We start from the raw sequence: 16,764 nt of genomic DNA, 5'->3' as shown, positions 1-16,764 counted from the left end.
TCAACCCTTTATATGGCTAAGAAATCAGTCAGACACAGGTATGTACTTGTCAAACTGTTTATTTGCCATTCACACTGGTTATAATATTGAATTTACAGAAGTGTGGTACAAAGAAACAAAGTCTCCATGAGAACCACAATTGCAGTCCAGCTGCCCTAGATGCCAGACATTAATTCTGTAGCATTACACTGGATACTGCCTTTCACTGACTGTACATTAAATGCCTACTTTTTTGTGGTATCAAGCAACACCTTGGTGAGGAAGGAAGCTATTCATATTCTTTCATTTCTTATCTGGTTCAAAATGCCAGACTAGGAAAATTCCCCTTCAGATAATGTCCAGTACATCAGAACAGGGTAGGGAGGAGGAAGGGATTCCCCACATGAATGATCCAGTGCACTTTGTAAACATATCCAATAAATTGCTAACCGAAGATATACTTTTGGGGGGTGAGGGTGGGGGTGGGAGGAGGGAATTGTTCAAAGGAAGCTGCTTTTCCTCTTGCTTTATTTTCCAATAGATGGATTACTCTGCCACTTCATATGAGAAGTTGATTTTTACATTAATTTTTTTTTACATCTGGAATACCACAAATAACCCACAGTTGTTCTGCACATTCATTTCCCCTACAACAAAGAGTGAACAGTTTTTTTATAAGAACCATGCTTTTAACTGTTGACAAAATTGAATAAAAAGTAGCTCATTTTAAAGTCTAAAATAACCAGGGTAGAAAAAAATAGGTTCTCTACAATATTTAGCAAACATAAGGATAAGTTCCCTTAAAACACAAAAAAGGGGAAAAAGTTATTACAGGCACTAAAAATATTTTGCAATGAAGCTTAAAATCTATTTACATACTTAAATACAATTAATTCTGTCAATGCAACTCTTCTTCAGGAAGGAGAAAAATCCAAGTAGTTAGACTCATCAATACTGACCTAGCTAAATAAACAACTCACAAACAAATGTATATTTTGCTCAGCTCTGTGTGTGTAATTATGTGTAAGTATACATAAACATGTATACATATATTCATGAGAGCAAAAATGAATTACATTTTCTGAGATTGTCAAACTAACTTTCAGGTATGGAAAAGGCAGGACTTTATGTCCTAAGAAAACAGGTATTTCAAGCTAGAAATCCTCAATTCTAAATTACAGGTTGCTTGAGTGAAACCATTTATTTTCTTTCTAATCAGAGCATTTCTGTTTATCTACAAAGAAACCCCAAGCAGCAGAAATGCTGCCTATTTACCCTCTGATTTTAATTTGTACTGTAGACTTCTGTTTTCAAGTGTTTCTGAATTTGGATAGCAGAGTAGATTCAAAATGGCTGGCAAAGTCTGTTTTGCTAGAAGAAACCCTACATTCAGGAGAAAGGCTGACTCATTGTCTTTAGTTAAAGGAAAGTTTTATGCTCAGCATATTTGGCATTTAGAGAAAGGGCTTATCATTTAATAGTGACTGAGAGAGACAGAGGCAGAGAGTTGGAGACAGAAACAGAGCAGAGAGGCAGAGATACACAGAGGCAGAGACAGATAGAGACAGCCACAGAAACAGACAGACAGGCAGACAGACAGACAGAGACAGTCAGAGATGGGGACTACTGAGAAATATTTCAAAAGGGAGATAATGAGACAAAGATGGAAACACAGAGAAAGAGACAGACAGGCGGGGGGGGGGGAGAAGAAGGGTGATGGGGAGGGGTGGAGGAGAAAGACAAAAAGTGAAAGATAGGTCCCCAGAAACACAGAAATAGAGACAGGAAGAGCCAGAGACAGAAGAGCCAGAAGCAGAGAAAAATCAGAAACAGAGTCAGAGAGAGCCATAGCAACTTGCTTGCATGTGCACACAAATACACACACACACACACACACACCACACACACATACACATACACACACACACATACACACCCACACAGGAGATAAGACTGTTTAGAATTAGGGAAAAGGAAAGAACTGAGAAATATGAGCAAGTTGAATTAATAAGACAATGAATAATAAACACTGGAATGGTTTATCCCAATTTTCCTTTTCAATTTTTCAAATGCTTCCTGATACCTTGGGCATGTCATTTAACCTCACTGTATCTCAGTTTTCTGACCAGCAAAAATGAGTGTGTTGCACTAAATGGCTTTTAATGTCACTTACAGCTCTAAATCTATTATCCTATGATAGCATGAAATTCAATTATTGACCATTGTAGGGGCCTCAATTGACATGGCTGATGTTTCCATTTTTTTTAATCTCTGAAGAAAAACAGATACCAGTGAAGCTATTTTCTTATAAACAACAAAGATTTAGTTGCCTTTTTAAAAATTAAATATTGTTTGTTTCTATGTATCAGGAATGACATTCTCAATGACCAATTCAAAGGATTAATAACTAGGGGTACTATTAGATAGATATGAAATCATACCTGCTTTTTTTTTTAAGGAAAGCTTAACTAGAGAGAATATTTATTTATCTCCTTGTGTTGGAAACTAGATTTGAATTCAAAGATGGATTTTCTAGAGGTATTAGAATCTTACTGGGAAAGACTGAAATTTTTCATCTTTTTTGTTAGTCATTATCCAAGGCCATGAGGGACAATTTTGGTAAAAATCTTGTGGAAAACAAAATTGCTTAATTTAGGAAAATGGGTAGAAGTTTCTTTTGAAATGGAAATTTTAAATTTTGCTATCATTGTGGGTTATTTTTGCTGCTAGCAAATATAATATGTAGTCATACATGAAACTGAACTGAAAAAGAGTTTTAAACCTAAAAAATTAAAAATTAACAACATTCTGAGTTTTTCTGAGATATGATACAGCTCTTTTCATTAGATGAAAATGGTTTGACTGACAGCATGAATTGTTTAATTTGTAACTTTTTATACCAAAGTGCTACTGCATTCATGTATAACAAATAAGCAAAAAATTATTTTTAAAACTCAAAAACAAGTTGTTTTTAAATAAGTCCAGCTGTTTTGCTGCCTGCAGCCAAAGATCTAATTTGAATTCTTAAAAAAAAATTTTTTTAGCATCAAACAATGATGCAAAGTCGAGTTTTCAAATACTCTTTAGAGTTGACCTGCAATTGTTTCTTCTTTCTTTAAGAGGTACATTAAATAACAATCAGATAATTTTGAACAAACATGTCCATATCAGCAGTTTGTACTTACCAAGTCACACAACTGCATTCCAACTAAATCCTCAAACAAAAACAGTGCCATAAAATGTAGAATGATGTCTAATCTGTTTGAATCTTAAGGATGGGAAGGAATAACAAGAATCTCTAATATCACACTGCTGTGTGGGTGTAGTAGGTTCTCTCAGAGAATTTGGGCTCCCCCCTGCTGAGGGTGGAGAGGGGAGTTCAAGGGGAGAATTAGAAGAGAAATACTGCAGCAAAAGCATGCAACTGAATTCCATCTATGCATGGTGTTGCTGCATTGAAATATAATATTTTTGTGTATTATAATGATTGATGCACATGGATATTGTGCATCCAGATGTGAATTCAGATTTCAGTCTCTGGATTCACTCAACGAAAACTCATGGAGAAAAAAAGTTGTTCCTTTCCACTCTCAAGTTTTTGAGGTGATCAGAAACTTTCTGCCAGGGAACAAGTCCTAAGTTTAAAAACAAATTTTCTATAGACTAGAATACTTTACACTCTGGGTTCAGAAGTTTTTTTTTTCTCACTTAGACCTAACTAGTTAAAATATCAATTAAGATCCATAAATTCCCATTTAATTATAACTCAGAACTCAATTCTAGCATGATATATTCAATACTGCGTGCCTGAATAAAAATCAGAATCTTGGGTAATGTTCAGTGATCTGTTAGGTGTCAGAAACAGACTCCTGGGTCCATTCGGTAGTCAGTGGAATCTACCTGAAGACACAAAAGCCATTTTTGGTCTTCTTTATTTGAAGAGAGGCAGACAGATGTGACATGTTTCATTGAGCAGAGTTTTGTGTACCTGATTCTTAAAGAAACCCTCACTGTTTGGAAAACCAGTTAAAACTGTTAGCTACAAAGTAGTTGATTTAAATGAAAGGGAGTTACATGTAAACAATATTTCTGTGTTACTAAGTGATCTTATTACCCATCCTTCCCCCCGCCCCAACTTTGGTTGCTACAAAAAAATGTAGTACTTGATTGTTTTCCCTCTTAGTATAAGTACATTTAAATAATAAAAGTATCAACACACAAGTAAATGTCTAGACATCAAGATACATAAATACCTGGGAACTCACTATAGGAGTACAGTAGTTGAAAATGACCTAAGGCTGTAGCTGTCACTTTAAAAACAACTACACCCAAGTTCAAAGGAAAAGTTAAATAAAACCTCAATGAAAAGGGAATTGATTCTTTCAACTGTTAAAGCAAGAAAGAAGCAAGCACAGTATATATATATATATATATATATATATATATATATATATATATATATATATATATATACACATATATGTATATATATATATATATATACACATACTACCCAAATGCAAATATGCATTTTGCAATTTATAAGGTGCCTAAAAAAGAAATAAAAATGAATTAGATGCAAAACAGGATGAGTTGCATTCCCCAAAACCAAAATTCCAAACTTTGGAATATACAACTTAGCTAAAAATTTAAGTCAAGGATAGAAAACCTTTCTTTTATTCACAGCATTGCTAAATCAGAAGCATTCACAGTTTCCCTCTGGGAATCTACCTATACTTCCTTACACCTATTAATGGGTCCATATGGTGAAGTGGACACAGTATGGTTGTGTTGGGTGTAAAAATCAGAGATGGGTCAAACATTTGAGAACTGTAGGATCTCTGAAGCAGTGGATGCTTAAGAGGCCATTGGTGTGGAATTAGATCAGAATAATGACCTACTTCAAGACCAATGGGTAAAACCATTTGGGATTCTTTTAGTTCCAGAAGGCTTTATCTCCTGAAAAAGGGACCATTACAAGTAAAATATTGTTCCTCTTTGAAATAATGACACAGTGGCCTGATGGGACAATAGCCACCAGAGGGAGTTCTTTCTAATACAGCCTTCAGGTTCCATAGGGCATTTGGAATAACTGGGAAAAAGTAGATTGAAGCAAATTCAGTCCTAGCCCATCTCTAGAGAAAATTCAATATGGCCTCCATACTGCTTCTTCCAGCCTTGCTGTGGTACCCATGTTGGTTGGGGAGTTGCTGTGACTGCCTTCAGCCTCAACCACATCACTTTGGTTGGGAAGATTGGGGTTGAGGAGGGTAGATCCCGTGGAAGCATTAGTGCAAGGAGGCAGGATACGTGGAGGTGAGCGGTCTCCACCGGACATCATTGAGAACTGATAGGACCCTGCTGACGTTCCATAGTAGAGATGATAAGATGGTGAACTTGTCTGAAAGGGGCTTCCTTGAGCCTGAGAAGAACCAGGATATGGAGGAGGTAAGTAAGTGTGGTATCTTGTGGCAGTGGTCATGGCAGACATGCCAATTCCTATTCCTGAAGTGACTGGTGTTGGGGTATAGGTAAAGGCTCCTGGATAATGCATACGAGCATCAGAAATGGAAGGAAGAGTCGGGAATTGCCGAGGATCACTGAATGCAGTCAGGTCAGAAGCAGCTGAGGAAAGAAAAGATGAAGGAGTTGTAAACAGATAGGGAGAAAATTCATTTTTGCAGGCTATAATGGACACATTTTAGAAATGCTTTTGAATAAAAACAAATGGGAAAAATCAGTAGTATTTTGTCAATACCTTATCAGATCATGAATTTTATCAGTTAGGTTGGTACACTGGACTTGGAATCAGTAAGACTCATCTTCATGAGTTCAAATCTGATCTCATCCACTTATTAGCTGTGTGACCCTGGGTATATCACTTACCCTGCTGGTCTCAGTTTCTCATCTATAAAGTGAACTAGAAGGAAATGGAAAATCACTCCAATGTCTTTGCCAAGAAAATCTCAAAAAGGGTCACAAAGAGTCTAAAATGACTTAATAACAAATTAACCTATACTATTGTTTTTCTAGCCCACTCGATTCTTCTCTACTTAATTGGTCTGAGTCATACATATAGAATTGTATTGCTGGAAAGAGTCAGAGAGATTATCTAGTCAAAAACTCTTAATTTTATAAATGAGAAAGTAGTGACCCAGAGAAATTATATTGACTTCCCTAATTTATGCAAAGCCAAAATTAGAACACAGGTGTCATGCCCAGTCTAGTTAGTGCCTTTTCTAATATGTCATATTGCCTTTCCAATTAATTACTAATTGTCATTGATACAGATACTAACAATGGACATTAATAATGTAAATGAACAGAGTCCTACTGGCTTTCATTTTGGTCTAAGTTAAGTTATTTCAGGCTGCTTCATGGACTTATATGTTGGCTTATGGTACATCTCCCTTCCTCATGCAGATCCCCAAGTTCTATTTTTTCCTAAAATTGATAAGTTCAATTTTTATACTAATTTTCTACAATTTACAATTATAGAGGCTATTAAGCCTGTATTTTCTGATGTGGGCCTTGTTTCATCTAAATTTTTTCACATTATGAGAGGTTCATAAACTCATTTTCCTTGAATTGTGCATTGATAGCTTTATTGACAAATATTGATCACTAAGGAAGTTCTCTTTTCTCTTAAAGCAAATGTGTCCCACACATTTGTGTCAGAGATGAGAACACCTGTGAAGTATACAGAAAAATTTAAGATCATGGGTGTTATAGTATGCTGTGTGTGTGTAATTTCTGGGTCTGGGTAAGATTGTATTATGTGATCATTTAATTATCAATTAATTATTAGTGATAATGATGAAAAGGTTAATGAAACCACCAGTTATAAACAATTACATTTTTGGCCAGTCAGTTCTCACACAAACAAAATAATTCTAGACTCAGTAGGTTATGACAGTAGACATTATAATTTTGCTTGAGAGTTAATAAAGACTTGACAAACCAGAATATTACTCTGAAGATGAAAGTTTCAAAGTGGACTGTTTGGATTGGAAAGATAGTAATGGATGACCAATATCCCTATGTCATTGGCTTATTATTCTAGTCAGAAATTGCTACTGTATGATATATTACCCTAATACATTTTCTTGAAATGAACTGATCTGTGGATATGGAATGACTGAGATGAGGGAAATGTGGCATAGTGAATGGAGCATTGGACTTGACCTTCATTGTAATCCTTCCTCCAACACTTGCTAGCTTTATGACCCAGGAACAGTCATTTAATCTCTTTGAAGCTCAGGCAACTACTTAGGACTTATCTTCTAAGTCATAGATGGATGGTGAACTGAATTTATATTTGGCAGAGGCATATATATGTATATATGCATGTATGTATATATATCAAATATGTGATTGATGTATTGTATGTTGTCCATAACATCCCCAAGTATGGCCCAAGCTAGATTAAAGTACAGTTCCTACATGATTTGAATATGTTGATGTGTTAAAAGAAAAGAGAACCACATAAACATGATTGTTTTCTACATCACTCTGAGGTCTGCAAGTATCCTTTATATAGTTTCTATTTGAGTTTGACACCACTGATATAAGGTATTCATATAAGGGAAGTACCTTATGATGACAAAAACCACAGATCCCTTGCATTATAGTGAAAGAATAATTTGTCCTCTCAAAAACCAATTAAAATTTATGACATCTAATGTTCAAACCAAACTCCCAATCCCACTGGAACTCATTGAGAATAACAGGGGTGGGGGAAGGTGTGTGTGTGGGGGGTGGAGGTCTCACTTCCAAGCAAATACTTTGCTAATCATTATTGGAAGAAGGCAGACATGAGAACAGAGAAAATGTTATACTGACAGTAGCTGGAGATTATCTTTCCTCTGTTTTCCAAAAAATACAATTAAAGAATTTTATAGTTGAGATGAATGTTAGAGATCATTTAATATGATCTTCCTTTATTTTGACAAACTAACACCTAGAGAAGCAAAGGGATTTAATTTCAACAAACACAATTAGTAAGCCACATAACTTAGACTTAGATCTTCTGATTTGAATTCTGTGCTCTTCCCACAACCTGAAGCCTCTCTTTGCTCTAAAGAACAGCTGTTCCCCACACTTGAGTTCTATCCTTGTGACTTTGAATCATGACATCTGCTTTTGCTAACTCCCAAAGCTGCTTTGCTTTCAGTCAAATTAGAAAACTTATATCATCATTCCCACTATATTATCCAGAGTTTTGTGGAGGGGAATGGTCAGAAACAGAGCAAATGAAATCAGTTTGTTTCATTTGGTACACTATTCAGGATACAAATAAATGAGTTCACTTATTTCTAAAGATTGCTTCACCTGCTCTGAACCAGGAAAGTTGAATTTGTTGGAAAATGAATGGAAAGGTCATTTAGTTTCACTGCCATGTCTGCAAGTATGATGTCAGTCCTTGCCCAACCACTATGTTGTAACTACCTAATACAAAATTACAGACACCAGAAGAGGCAGAAACAGCAATGAGCTGTCATGGGCACCAGAAATGGAATGAAGTTATAATTCTAACTGTCAGGGCAAAACAGACCTCACTGTATTCAACTGAACAAACATTTTAAAGTGCCTACTATGTGTGAGGAATTCATGCTGGACGAGAAGGCTACAAAATAAAAGGTCTTCTGTGCTTCCTTGGTAACTTTCCAAAACCAAACATGCTTTAGTCAAATAATAGTTACTCCTCATTACCAGGAACTATTTCTCAAGTCCAGTTATTCACTGGACTCATATTTCCCTAGTGAAGTAGCTCAGAATACCATGTGTCCTAATTTAAATAATTCATCTAAATGTTTATTTTCCTAAAACTAACCTAAACACACAGTTGACTATGGTGTATCTATTTCTGCATATGAGCTAGCCTTAGTACATATAGCAGTGAGGGTGAGGGTATGGGTGGGGGTCTCTGATACTCACTGTGGCTCCAGTTTAGAAGTAGGAAGTCTGAGGATTAGCAAATTTAAGCATTTGGGGTGGAAATAATTCACAAGTGATCACTGGGTTAAATATTTGCCATGACAGCTCAACTCTTCCTTCTGAAGTTTGACATGGATGAAGGCAGCTCCACTCTATTGCCCCTCCTATCATCCCCAAAGGATTAAACAACCTGAGCTGATAATGGGTCTCCTTAAAAGGATCCCTCCCATGACTCAGATTAATGCATACTGATAGTCCTTTCATTTGGCAGCTAAACATCACTTTTTTTTTAAAGGAAGAAGGAAGAAAAATTCAGATGACAATCCCTTTCAGAGTGGAGAATTTGAGAGAGAGAGAGAGAGAGAGAGAGAGAGAGAGAGAGAGAGAGAGAGAGAGAGTGTTTGTGTGTGTGTGTGTGTGTGTGTGTGTGTGTGTGTGTGTGTGTGTGTGTGTATGTGTGTGTGTGCTTGTACTCCCTGCACACATCTGTGAAGAAGGAAATTCAGGGAGGTGGGGAAAGTAAAGGTAATACAAAGTAATTTGACTGGATTAAAAGGCAGAGCAGACAGTGTAGTGTCAAGTTCTCAAAGCTTGTTGCCTGGTGAGCCAGTTTTCTTTCATGTACCTCAGTCTCCTCCTATTCCTAAGTTTATTACAATACTTAGCAGGCCTGCATTATATGCTTGATTTCTTAGGAAGGGCATTCTGCCAAGTTTAAAAGTAGACTCCATTTCTGTTTCTTTCAATCAGCAAATGCAGGCCTGTACTTCCTTCTTTGTCTTGAAAAACAGAGTATAAAATGGCACCTGAATTTTTGTCTGTGGAAATTCCAGGTAACCCCCCCCCCAAAAAAAACCCCCTTATGTTCCCTCTTCCCTGTGATCCTTAATTAAGTTGGTAACCATGGAAGTTCTTAATTAATCCTTAGTTGAACAGAAACTGAATCAGGATTCATTTTAGTGTAGAAAGGTTTGTTCCTAATTTTTTAACTTTAATAGCTCCTAAAATCTCCTATCTTGGTCAACTGTAGCAAGCCACCAATGGTCTTGAGCTATGGTTCTCTACCTGACATGAACAAAAAACAACACAAACATCCTGACAAAATAGAGCTTGTGACATAATGAATTCCAAGGAACAGTCACCTAGTAAGGAAATTCCCATTGAAGAGGGAGGCTAAGGCTACACAACATAATGGGTCCAAGAAAAACAGTACATGATTCAAACACAGAATATAGCCAGTGGACATAGATCAGATGCCAAGACAAGTCAGGGGAAGTTGACACACAGACCTTTGAAGGCAAACTTTGTCCCTTAGGGACAAATCCATAAGAACAAATAAGATTAAAAATCACAAAGCCCATACCACTACCTTTAACCTCCACACAGCCAAAACTATGAAAATGAAGGAGCAGATGCTAGAAAAAGAGAACATCAACTATTGATGCCAATAGACCTTTGTCTACTTGCAGGTAATTATATCAAGGGCTGTCAAGAACCTTTATAAAAATTAGGTCAGATTTTAAGTATTTGTGAAATCATCAGGAACCTCAGTTATTCATAAAAGAAAACATGACAAGACATGTATTTGAAACATGTGATAAGAATCTTATCCTCTGTTGTCTTCCATGCCTCTAATCTGCCATGACTATTCTTAAGGGGAAAGACAGCACAACTGACATGTCTTAACAGGAAAAAGGAAGTAATAATCTCCCTGTACTATCCTTTGTCAGGACATATATGGATTATTGAGTTCTATTCTGTTATCGAATATCAATAGCAACATGTCATCAATAAATCTGAACTCATTTGAAGGAAGATTACTAAGAGTGAGGGGACATGAAATTATGCCATAGAAGAACTAAGTGCAGGAACTGGGTATGTTTAGAGTGGAGCATCTGAAGGATTGATCAGCTGTAAAACCGTGAATTCTGATTTTATTTGTGATGTGAATATGGCCAAGGCACTAAGCCTCTCTGAGGCTAATTTCCCACATTTATAAAACAGGGATAATAATAACTTGCATTACCTACCTCACAGGGTTGTTGTGAAGAAATTGCTATTTGTTAGTGAAAACCTATTTTTTTAACACTAAAGTTCTTCTGAGAATGAATCATGGAACAACACGATCTTGGAATAATCCAAATTGCTAGTTATACAAATGATAATGAAAAGGAGGATGGTGGATTTAAGGAAACTGTAACATATTTCCAACAATGATTTTTTGTGACAAGAAACATCAAAGGTATAAAAAGCAGATGTCTAAAAAAGGAGAGAGCTTGGTCATGGACCAAGAATGCAAGTCAGAATACCTTTTTTTGTTGGTGCCATATCATACTGTTGACTCAAATTGAGTTTGCAGTACATTCAAACATCAGATATTTCTCTAAAGGAATTGCTAGCTAGCTGTGTATGTCCCTCAGTGTTATACTTGTGAAGCTAGTTTTTTTCTTTGGTCCTAAGTTAGTTACTCTATATTTATCCCTATTAAATTTTATCTTATCCAATCATTTTATCCTGTTGGAATCTTTTAGGATTCTGATTTTGTGATCCAGTGTGTCAACTCTCTTTCCTACATCATGGCATTTGCAAATATTACAGGTATGCCTTCTATGTATTTTTCTATGTCACTGGTAAAAATACTGGACAACACGAGTGAAGAGCAAATCTTTGTGGAATTCCACTAGAAATGTCCCTCCAAATGGACCTAGTCCCATTAATGATCACTTTTTTGGATCCAGTCATTTAACCAGTTCCAAAATCATTTATTTGTAATCTTGTTAAATCTAGTCCTTTGTCAAATGTTTTGCACAAGCCTAAGCATAATACCTCTATGGTATTTCCCAAATTTACAAATCTAAATATTCTGTGGAGGATTCATGAAAAGACATAAATAGTAAAGAACAAAAATAAATCTTCACTGATGGGCTCATGGACCTATATCAGTATTACTACTATCTTGCCTGGTCCCAGAGAGAAGAAACAATGACTATAAGTAACAAGGAGATGAATTTTCACTACTGAGTTATCTCAAAATGGAAAAGTTTCCTTCATTAAATAGAGTTTCCCATCATTGGAAATGTTTAAATGAAGCTGGATGACTATTTGTCAGGAGTACTGTAGGTGAGATCTTTCCATATTAAAGAGTTGGACCAGATGCCCTCTAAGGTGCCTTCAAATCATGAAAGTATATGATTCAACTTTCCATTAGCAAGACTGGTAAAGATCTATATCCTATTCGATTTGGCTTGTCTCCAATTCCAAACATTTAAAAAAATGTTCATTTGGAATAAAGGGAACAGTTTTCATTTTCCTTTTCAACAAATTAATTTTACCACATAATGTCAACTTCCCTTCCTATTGAGCAAGCTGAGTTTAAGAAGTAGAATACTCAATTATTAATAGGTTAAAAGACAATTTTTAACATACCCATGGCAACAAGAATTGTTACAAGTATGACAAAGGGACTTACCACTGGAAAGCATAAGAAAATGCATCTTATGTTCATGACTCCTTGTGTGTGTGTATGTGTGTGTGTGTGTGTGTTGCTCATTTTTAACGGTTTTCATTTTTATGTATATCTCTCTTGCTTCAGATGCATTAGTGAATTGTCAATTTTGTCCTTATGAAAATTAACTGCTATTATACATATGGCCCATCCAGTCTAGCATTTTGCCTTTGACTGTATATAGCAGAAGACATGCTGTAGAAGAAGGTGGCTACCTTCCTTTATATTGACCTCAAATATTAGGTAAGCTTGTCAAAACAAAATGGTAACATGAGAGGCTCTGGGTTGGTTTTCATGTGACGCAGGTTCTAATTCCTGCTCTCCCACTACCTGAATATGTTACCCCAGGATTTGTGGGTCCTCAATTTTCTCCTCTTTCAAAAATAAAGGAATTAAAATGTATGATTTTTTTAGGCTGCTTCCAGTTCTAATAAACAACAAATCCATTCTTACACATGCTCATATCATCCATGAATTTACCTAAGCTATTTCTGGAATCTTAATATTGAAGTAATAAATTCTAAAATCAAATAGAATCAATAAATCTAATTTTGAGTTCTTGATCTGACAATAAATATGTAATTAAGTCCCTTAACCTTCCATAGATTTCAGTTTTGTCATATGTAAAATGGGATGCTAATGTTGATATATGCTGCTGGTTACAGGAGAAGCATAAATATTCTCTATAGCCATTGCTATTATTGTTATAAATTGCTATCATCAACTTTTTCAAGTATTGACTTCTTATCACAGAAAATTTGTAGTTGTCCACTGGCCTCTGCAAAATTAAACTTTTACATGTTAAGACCATCATTCTTTTTGGGAAGGCAATGTGGTTAAGTGACTTGCCCAAGGTCACACAGCTAGGTAATTATTAAGTATCTGAGGCTAGATTTGAACTCAGGTTCTCCTCACTCCAGGGCTGCTGCTCTGCACCACCTAGCTGCTCCGCCCATCATTGTTTTTATATATATATATATATTTTTTTTTTCAGGGAGCACCCACATTTGGATATATGAGAACAAACTAGGTCAGTATCATAGTCTACCCAGTCTAGTATGGGAAGAAGAGAGAATGGTGCAATGGCAAGAGAATTGAATTCAATACAAGAGAACTAAAGAAGACCTGGCATCAAAGTCCAGTTCTGTTATTTATTGCTGGATGACTTTGGACCAGTCACTGGGCTTCACTGACCCTCAGCTATCTCATCTTTAAAATATGGGGGATGAATTCAATGATCCTCAAGGTATCATCCAGTTCTGAATTTATGATCCTATGATTATTTTTTGTGGCAAAATATGAGGTTAAGAATTTGTAGATTTTATCTTCAGACCTTGAACATGATATATTTTTCAGTTTTAAAGTATCTCCTTCCTTTCTTTCTTTTCAAAATATCTTTCTCATCTCTTGTGCCTTCCAAATCTTCTACTAAAGCTGGAGCTGTCAATGAATTTTGAATACTTACTTGAAAGTCTGCTAGAAAGCTCTGCAGAGAGAGATGTCATGCCACTAGCTCGCCCAGGGGAAATAGGTGTTGCTGGGTGTACAGACGGAGAAGCAATCGGTCCCAAGTACTGGTAGGACTGGTCATAGGACCAAGGAGGGGAAGGCTGAATTTGCTTTGTATCTAGAAAAAAGAAGAAAGTTTATTATAACAGAGAAGATGATTATTATTTATATTATTAGGATAATTGTTATGGATTCTCAAAGTCTATGCTAAATAGAACAGAAATTTTACAGGATCCTATTGATTTTGAAAGATTTCAAGTGGGAGCCCAGTGGTATATTGCATATCTGCTGTATGAAAATTGGGTCTAAATAAAGCCTGGTACATGACCAGGTTCTGGTTATCAGGTAATGATTTTTTCAGCCACATCAGGTCACAAATACCATCAATTAAGACATGTAAACTATTTGATCTTCATGGCAATGAATAAATTATAGATCTTAAAAGAACATTATTACTATTATTATTATTATTTATTACTATTTGAGAACTTTATAATAATCAACAAATTGTTGGCAAAAACATATTTTTATGTTCATCTTCAGGTTCTATATGTTACTGGAAAAGAAAGTAAGCTATTTGATCAGTCAGTGAGAATGAGATAAAAGAGATGAATAGCTTTGAGATGAGAATCCATTAAGGGATTACAATCCACTGAGCATACCTGCAGATTAAGTCTTGGACAAAACCACTAAAGTCCTGAAGTAAATATCAAAAGTGCCAAAGTACAGTGATTTTAGTGATAGGTGGCAGGATATTTAACAACATTACATTGATATGTCAATATTTCAAATCAATCCACAAGCACTTACTGAGAAGTATGAAGTAAATTTAAGGCATTGTGATAAGGCATATGGTGAGCTGCCCCACCTTCAGTGTATTACAAAATTATAGTTTATTAGTACTCCTTTGAGAATTTGCATCTGATGAAATTTCTTTACAAAGATATTAGATGAATTCACATTGAAAATTATTTTTAAAAGATAAAACTTCTTAGAGTGAAAATATTAGTTCAAAAGTGGACAAGATTTATGCTTTGTCATCAGAAAGCATTTTTCAGAATACTGGTTTCCAGTATCATTATGGGCAAATAATTTTTGTATATCCCAACTTATCTTTTTGTGGGTAAACAAATTGGAACAAGAAGATAATATGATATAGTAGAAAAAGCACTGGGTTCGGGGTCAGAGGACCTGTGTTCAAATACTTGCTTCTTGCATGCTCTGTTTGTCCTTCATTTTTTAATAGGATCAGTGATGTTTTGAGTGATGTTTTGACTTGCTCATTAAGTAGATTTAAGCACAGCCACATTACACAAAGTTGTAGGCCTTATTCTCCTTTCCTGAATTCCAATGGCAGGACAGAAGTCAAGACAACTAGTGATGGTCTGGGATGCATTGGATGACCTTGGTTTCTTTGATGTCTGACCTGGTTGTAAACATTCCACTTTCATGGCTGCTGGAACAAATTGTTCCCAGCCAACCAATCCATCAGGGAAAATGTTTACATGCTTGGTGGAACTCACTGATGGAGTTGGGGCATGTTAGTTCTCTTGAACCTAATCTAGCTCATTTGTTGATATGGTTTTACCAGGGTTTGACTGTTAGCAGGGCTTCTTGGAGTCACAGGTGAAAGTTGAGTGCCAGAGGAGCACCAAAGGTGGATCTGCAGTCCTGAAAAGTGCTTAGCATCTCCCTCAGAGCTGCTAGTCCCACCTGAACAACCCATATATCCTTGGATACCCTAAAGCAAGAGGGACAGAGGGGCCAAGCTGACACATAGCACAATGAGATGGAACAGTCCTTGACTTCTAAGTAACCCTAAATGTACTAATAATGTGACTAGACAAATCATTTACTCTTCTATTACCTTTAGGAAACTCTTTAAGAGACCAAGTTGCAAAGTAGTTGCAGACATGCATGTATAGAGGGATTTCCTCACTGAGAATTCCTTATAACAATAAAGTCATACATTAGGTACAAAAACAGAATTCTAGTGTTCTGCTGACTACCATTTCACAGAACCTTTGGGAAAAAAGCCTATGTTGACCCTTAACCATGAATTCTGAGCTGCAATATTTATACATTCAGGGAAAAAGTTTAATTAGAATAAGACAAATATCAGAAGTGTGTGGAGATAGCTTTATAATATGATTACATTATAGTATTACATCATAAAAAAGTGGGAAAATGCTGTTTGTAACCAGAGAATTCAGGTTCAAAGCCTATCTTAGCTCCTTATTATCTGTGTAACCTTGGGCAAGAAGGTCTATACCTATTAGTGGTACAGCTGATAGAGACTGGACCTGGAGTTGGAAGATGTCAGTTCAAATTCAACCTCATACACTTATGATATGTATGACCCTGGTTGGGTAAGACACTTACCTCTGTTTAATTCAGTTTCTGCAACTGTAAAATAGGGATAAGAGCAACTAACTCACAGGGTGGGTATGAGGGTAAAAGGAGACAATATTAATTTAAAAAAATAGTGTCTGTTGTATTTCAATATTTATCTCCTTATCCTTCCCCATAAGGAAATTAGGGGACTTGCATTAAATGATCTAATAAATTTCCCTTTAGATTCACATGAACCTTTAAAAAACTGACATGTTTACAGATTGAAAAAAAAAATTCTGCTGCTAGAAAGAATATTGAGAGAATTAAGGGATAGTTCTTATCCCATCATAGATCAATGATATATTTCCTTAGGGTACAATATTTATCTCACTTTTTGGGGGCCATCTATTTTTTTAAATTTTCTTTTGTTTTGTAGGTTTTTCAAGGCAATGGGGTTAAGTGGCTTGCCCAAGGCCACACAGCTAGGCAATTATTAAGTG

General features: G+C 35.9%; 1 protein-coding gene across 2 annotated transcripts in view; it reads right to left on the bottom strand.

Moving 5' to 3' along the window:
- Positions 1 to 4,488: 4,488 nt before the first annotated feature.
- The window catches only part of RUNX1 (RUNX family transcription factor 1), a 339,353-nt gene continuing 327,077 nt past the window's right edge, over positions 4,489 to 16,764 (bottom strand). For both annotated transcript variants that reach the window (XM_074214031.1, XM_074214032.1), the window contains 2 exons: positions 13,887 to 14,048; positions 4,489 to 5,604 (listed from right to left, as the gene is read on the bottom strand). In XM_074214031.1, coding sequence (XP_074070132.1) covers positions 5,126 to 5,604; positions 13,887 to 14,048 — 641 coding nt within the window. In that variant the 3' untranslated portion in view covers positions 4,489 to 5,125. The remainder of the gene's footprint in view (positions 5,605 to 13,886; positions 14,049 to 16,764) is intronic.

This window comes from Macrotis lagotis, chromosome 1 (genome assembly GCF_037893015.1).
Source record: "Macrotis lagotis isolate mMagLag1 chromosome 1, bilby.v1.9.chrom.fasta, whole genome shotgun sequence".
Lineage (NCBI taxonomy): Eukaryota > Metazoa > Chordata > Mammalia > Peramelemorphia > Peramelidae > Macrotis > Macrotis lagotis.
Note: the sequence above shows the minus strand (reverse complement) of the source record. Positions and strands in the feature narration are given on the sequence as shown.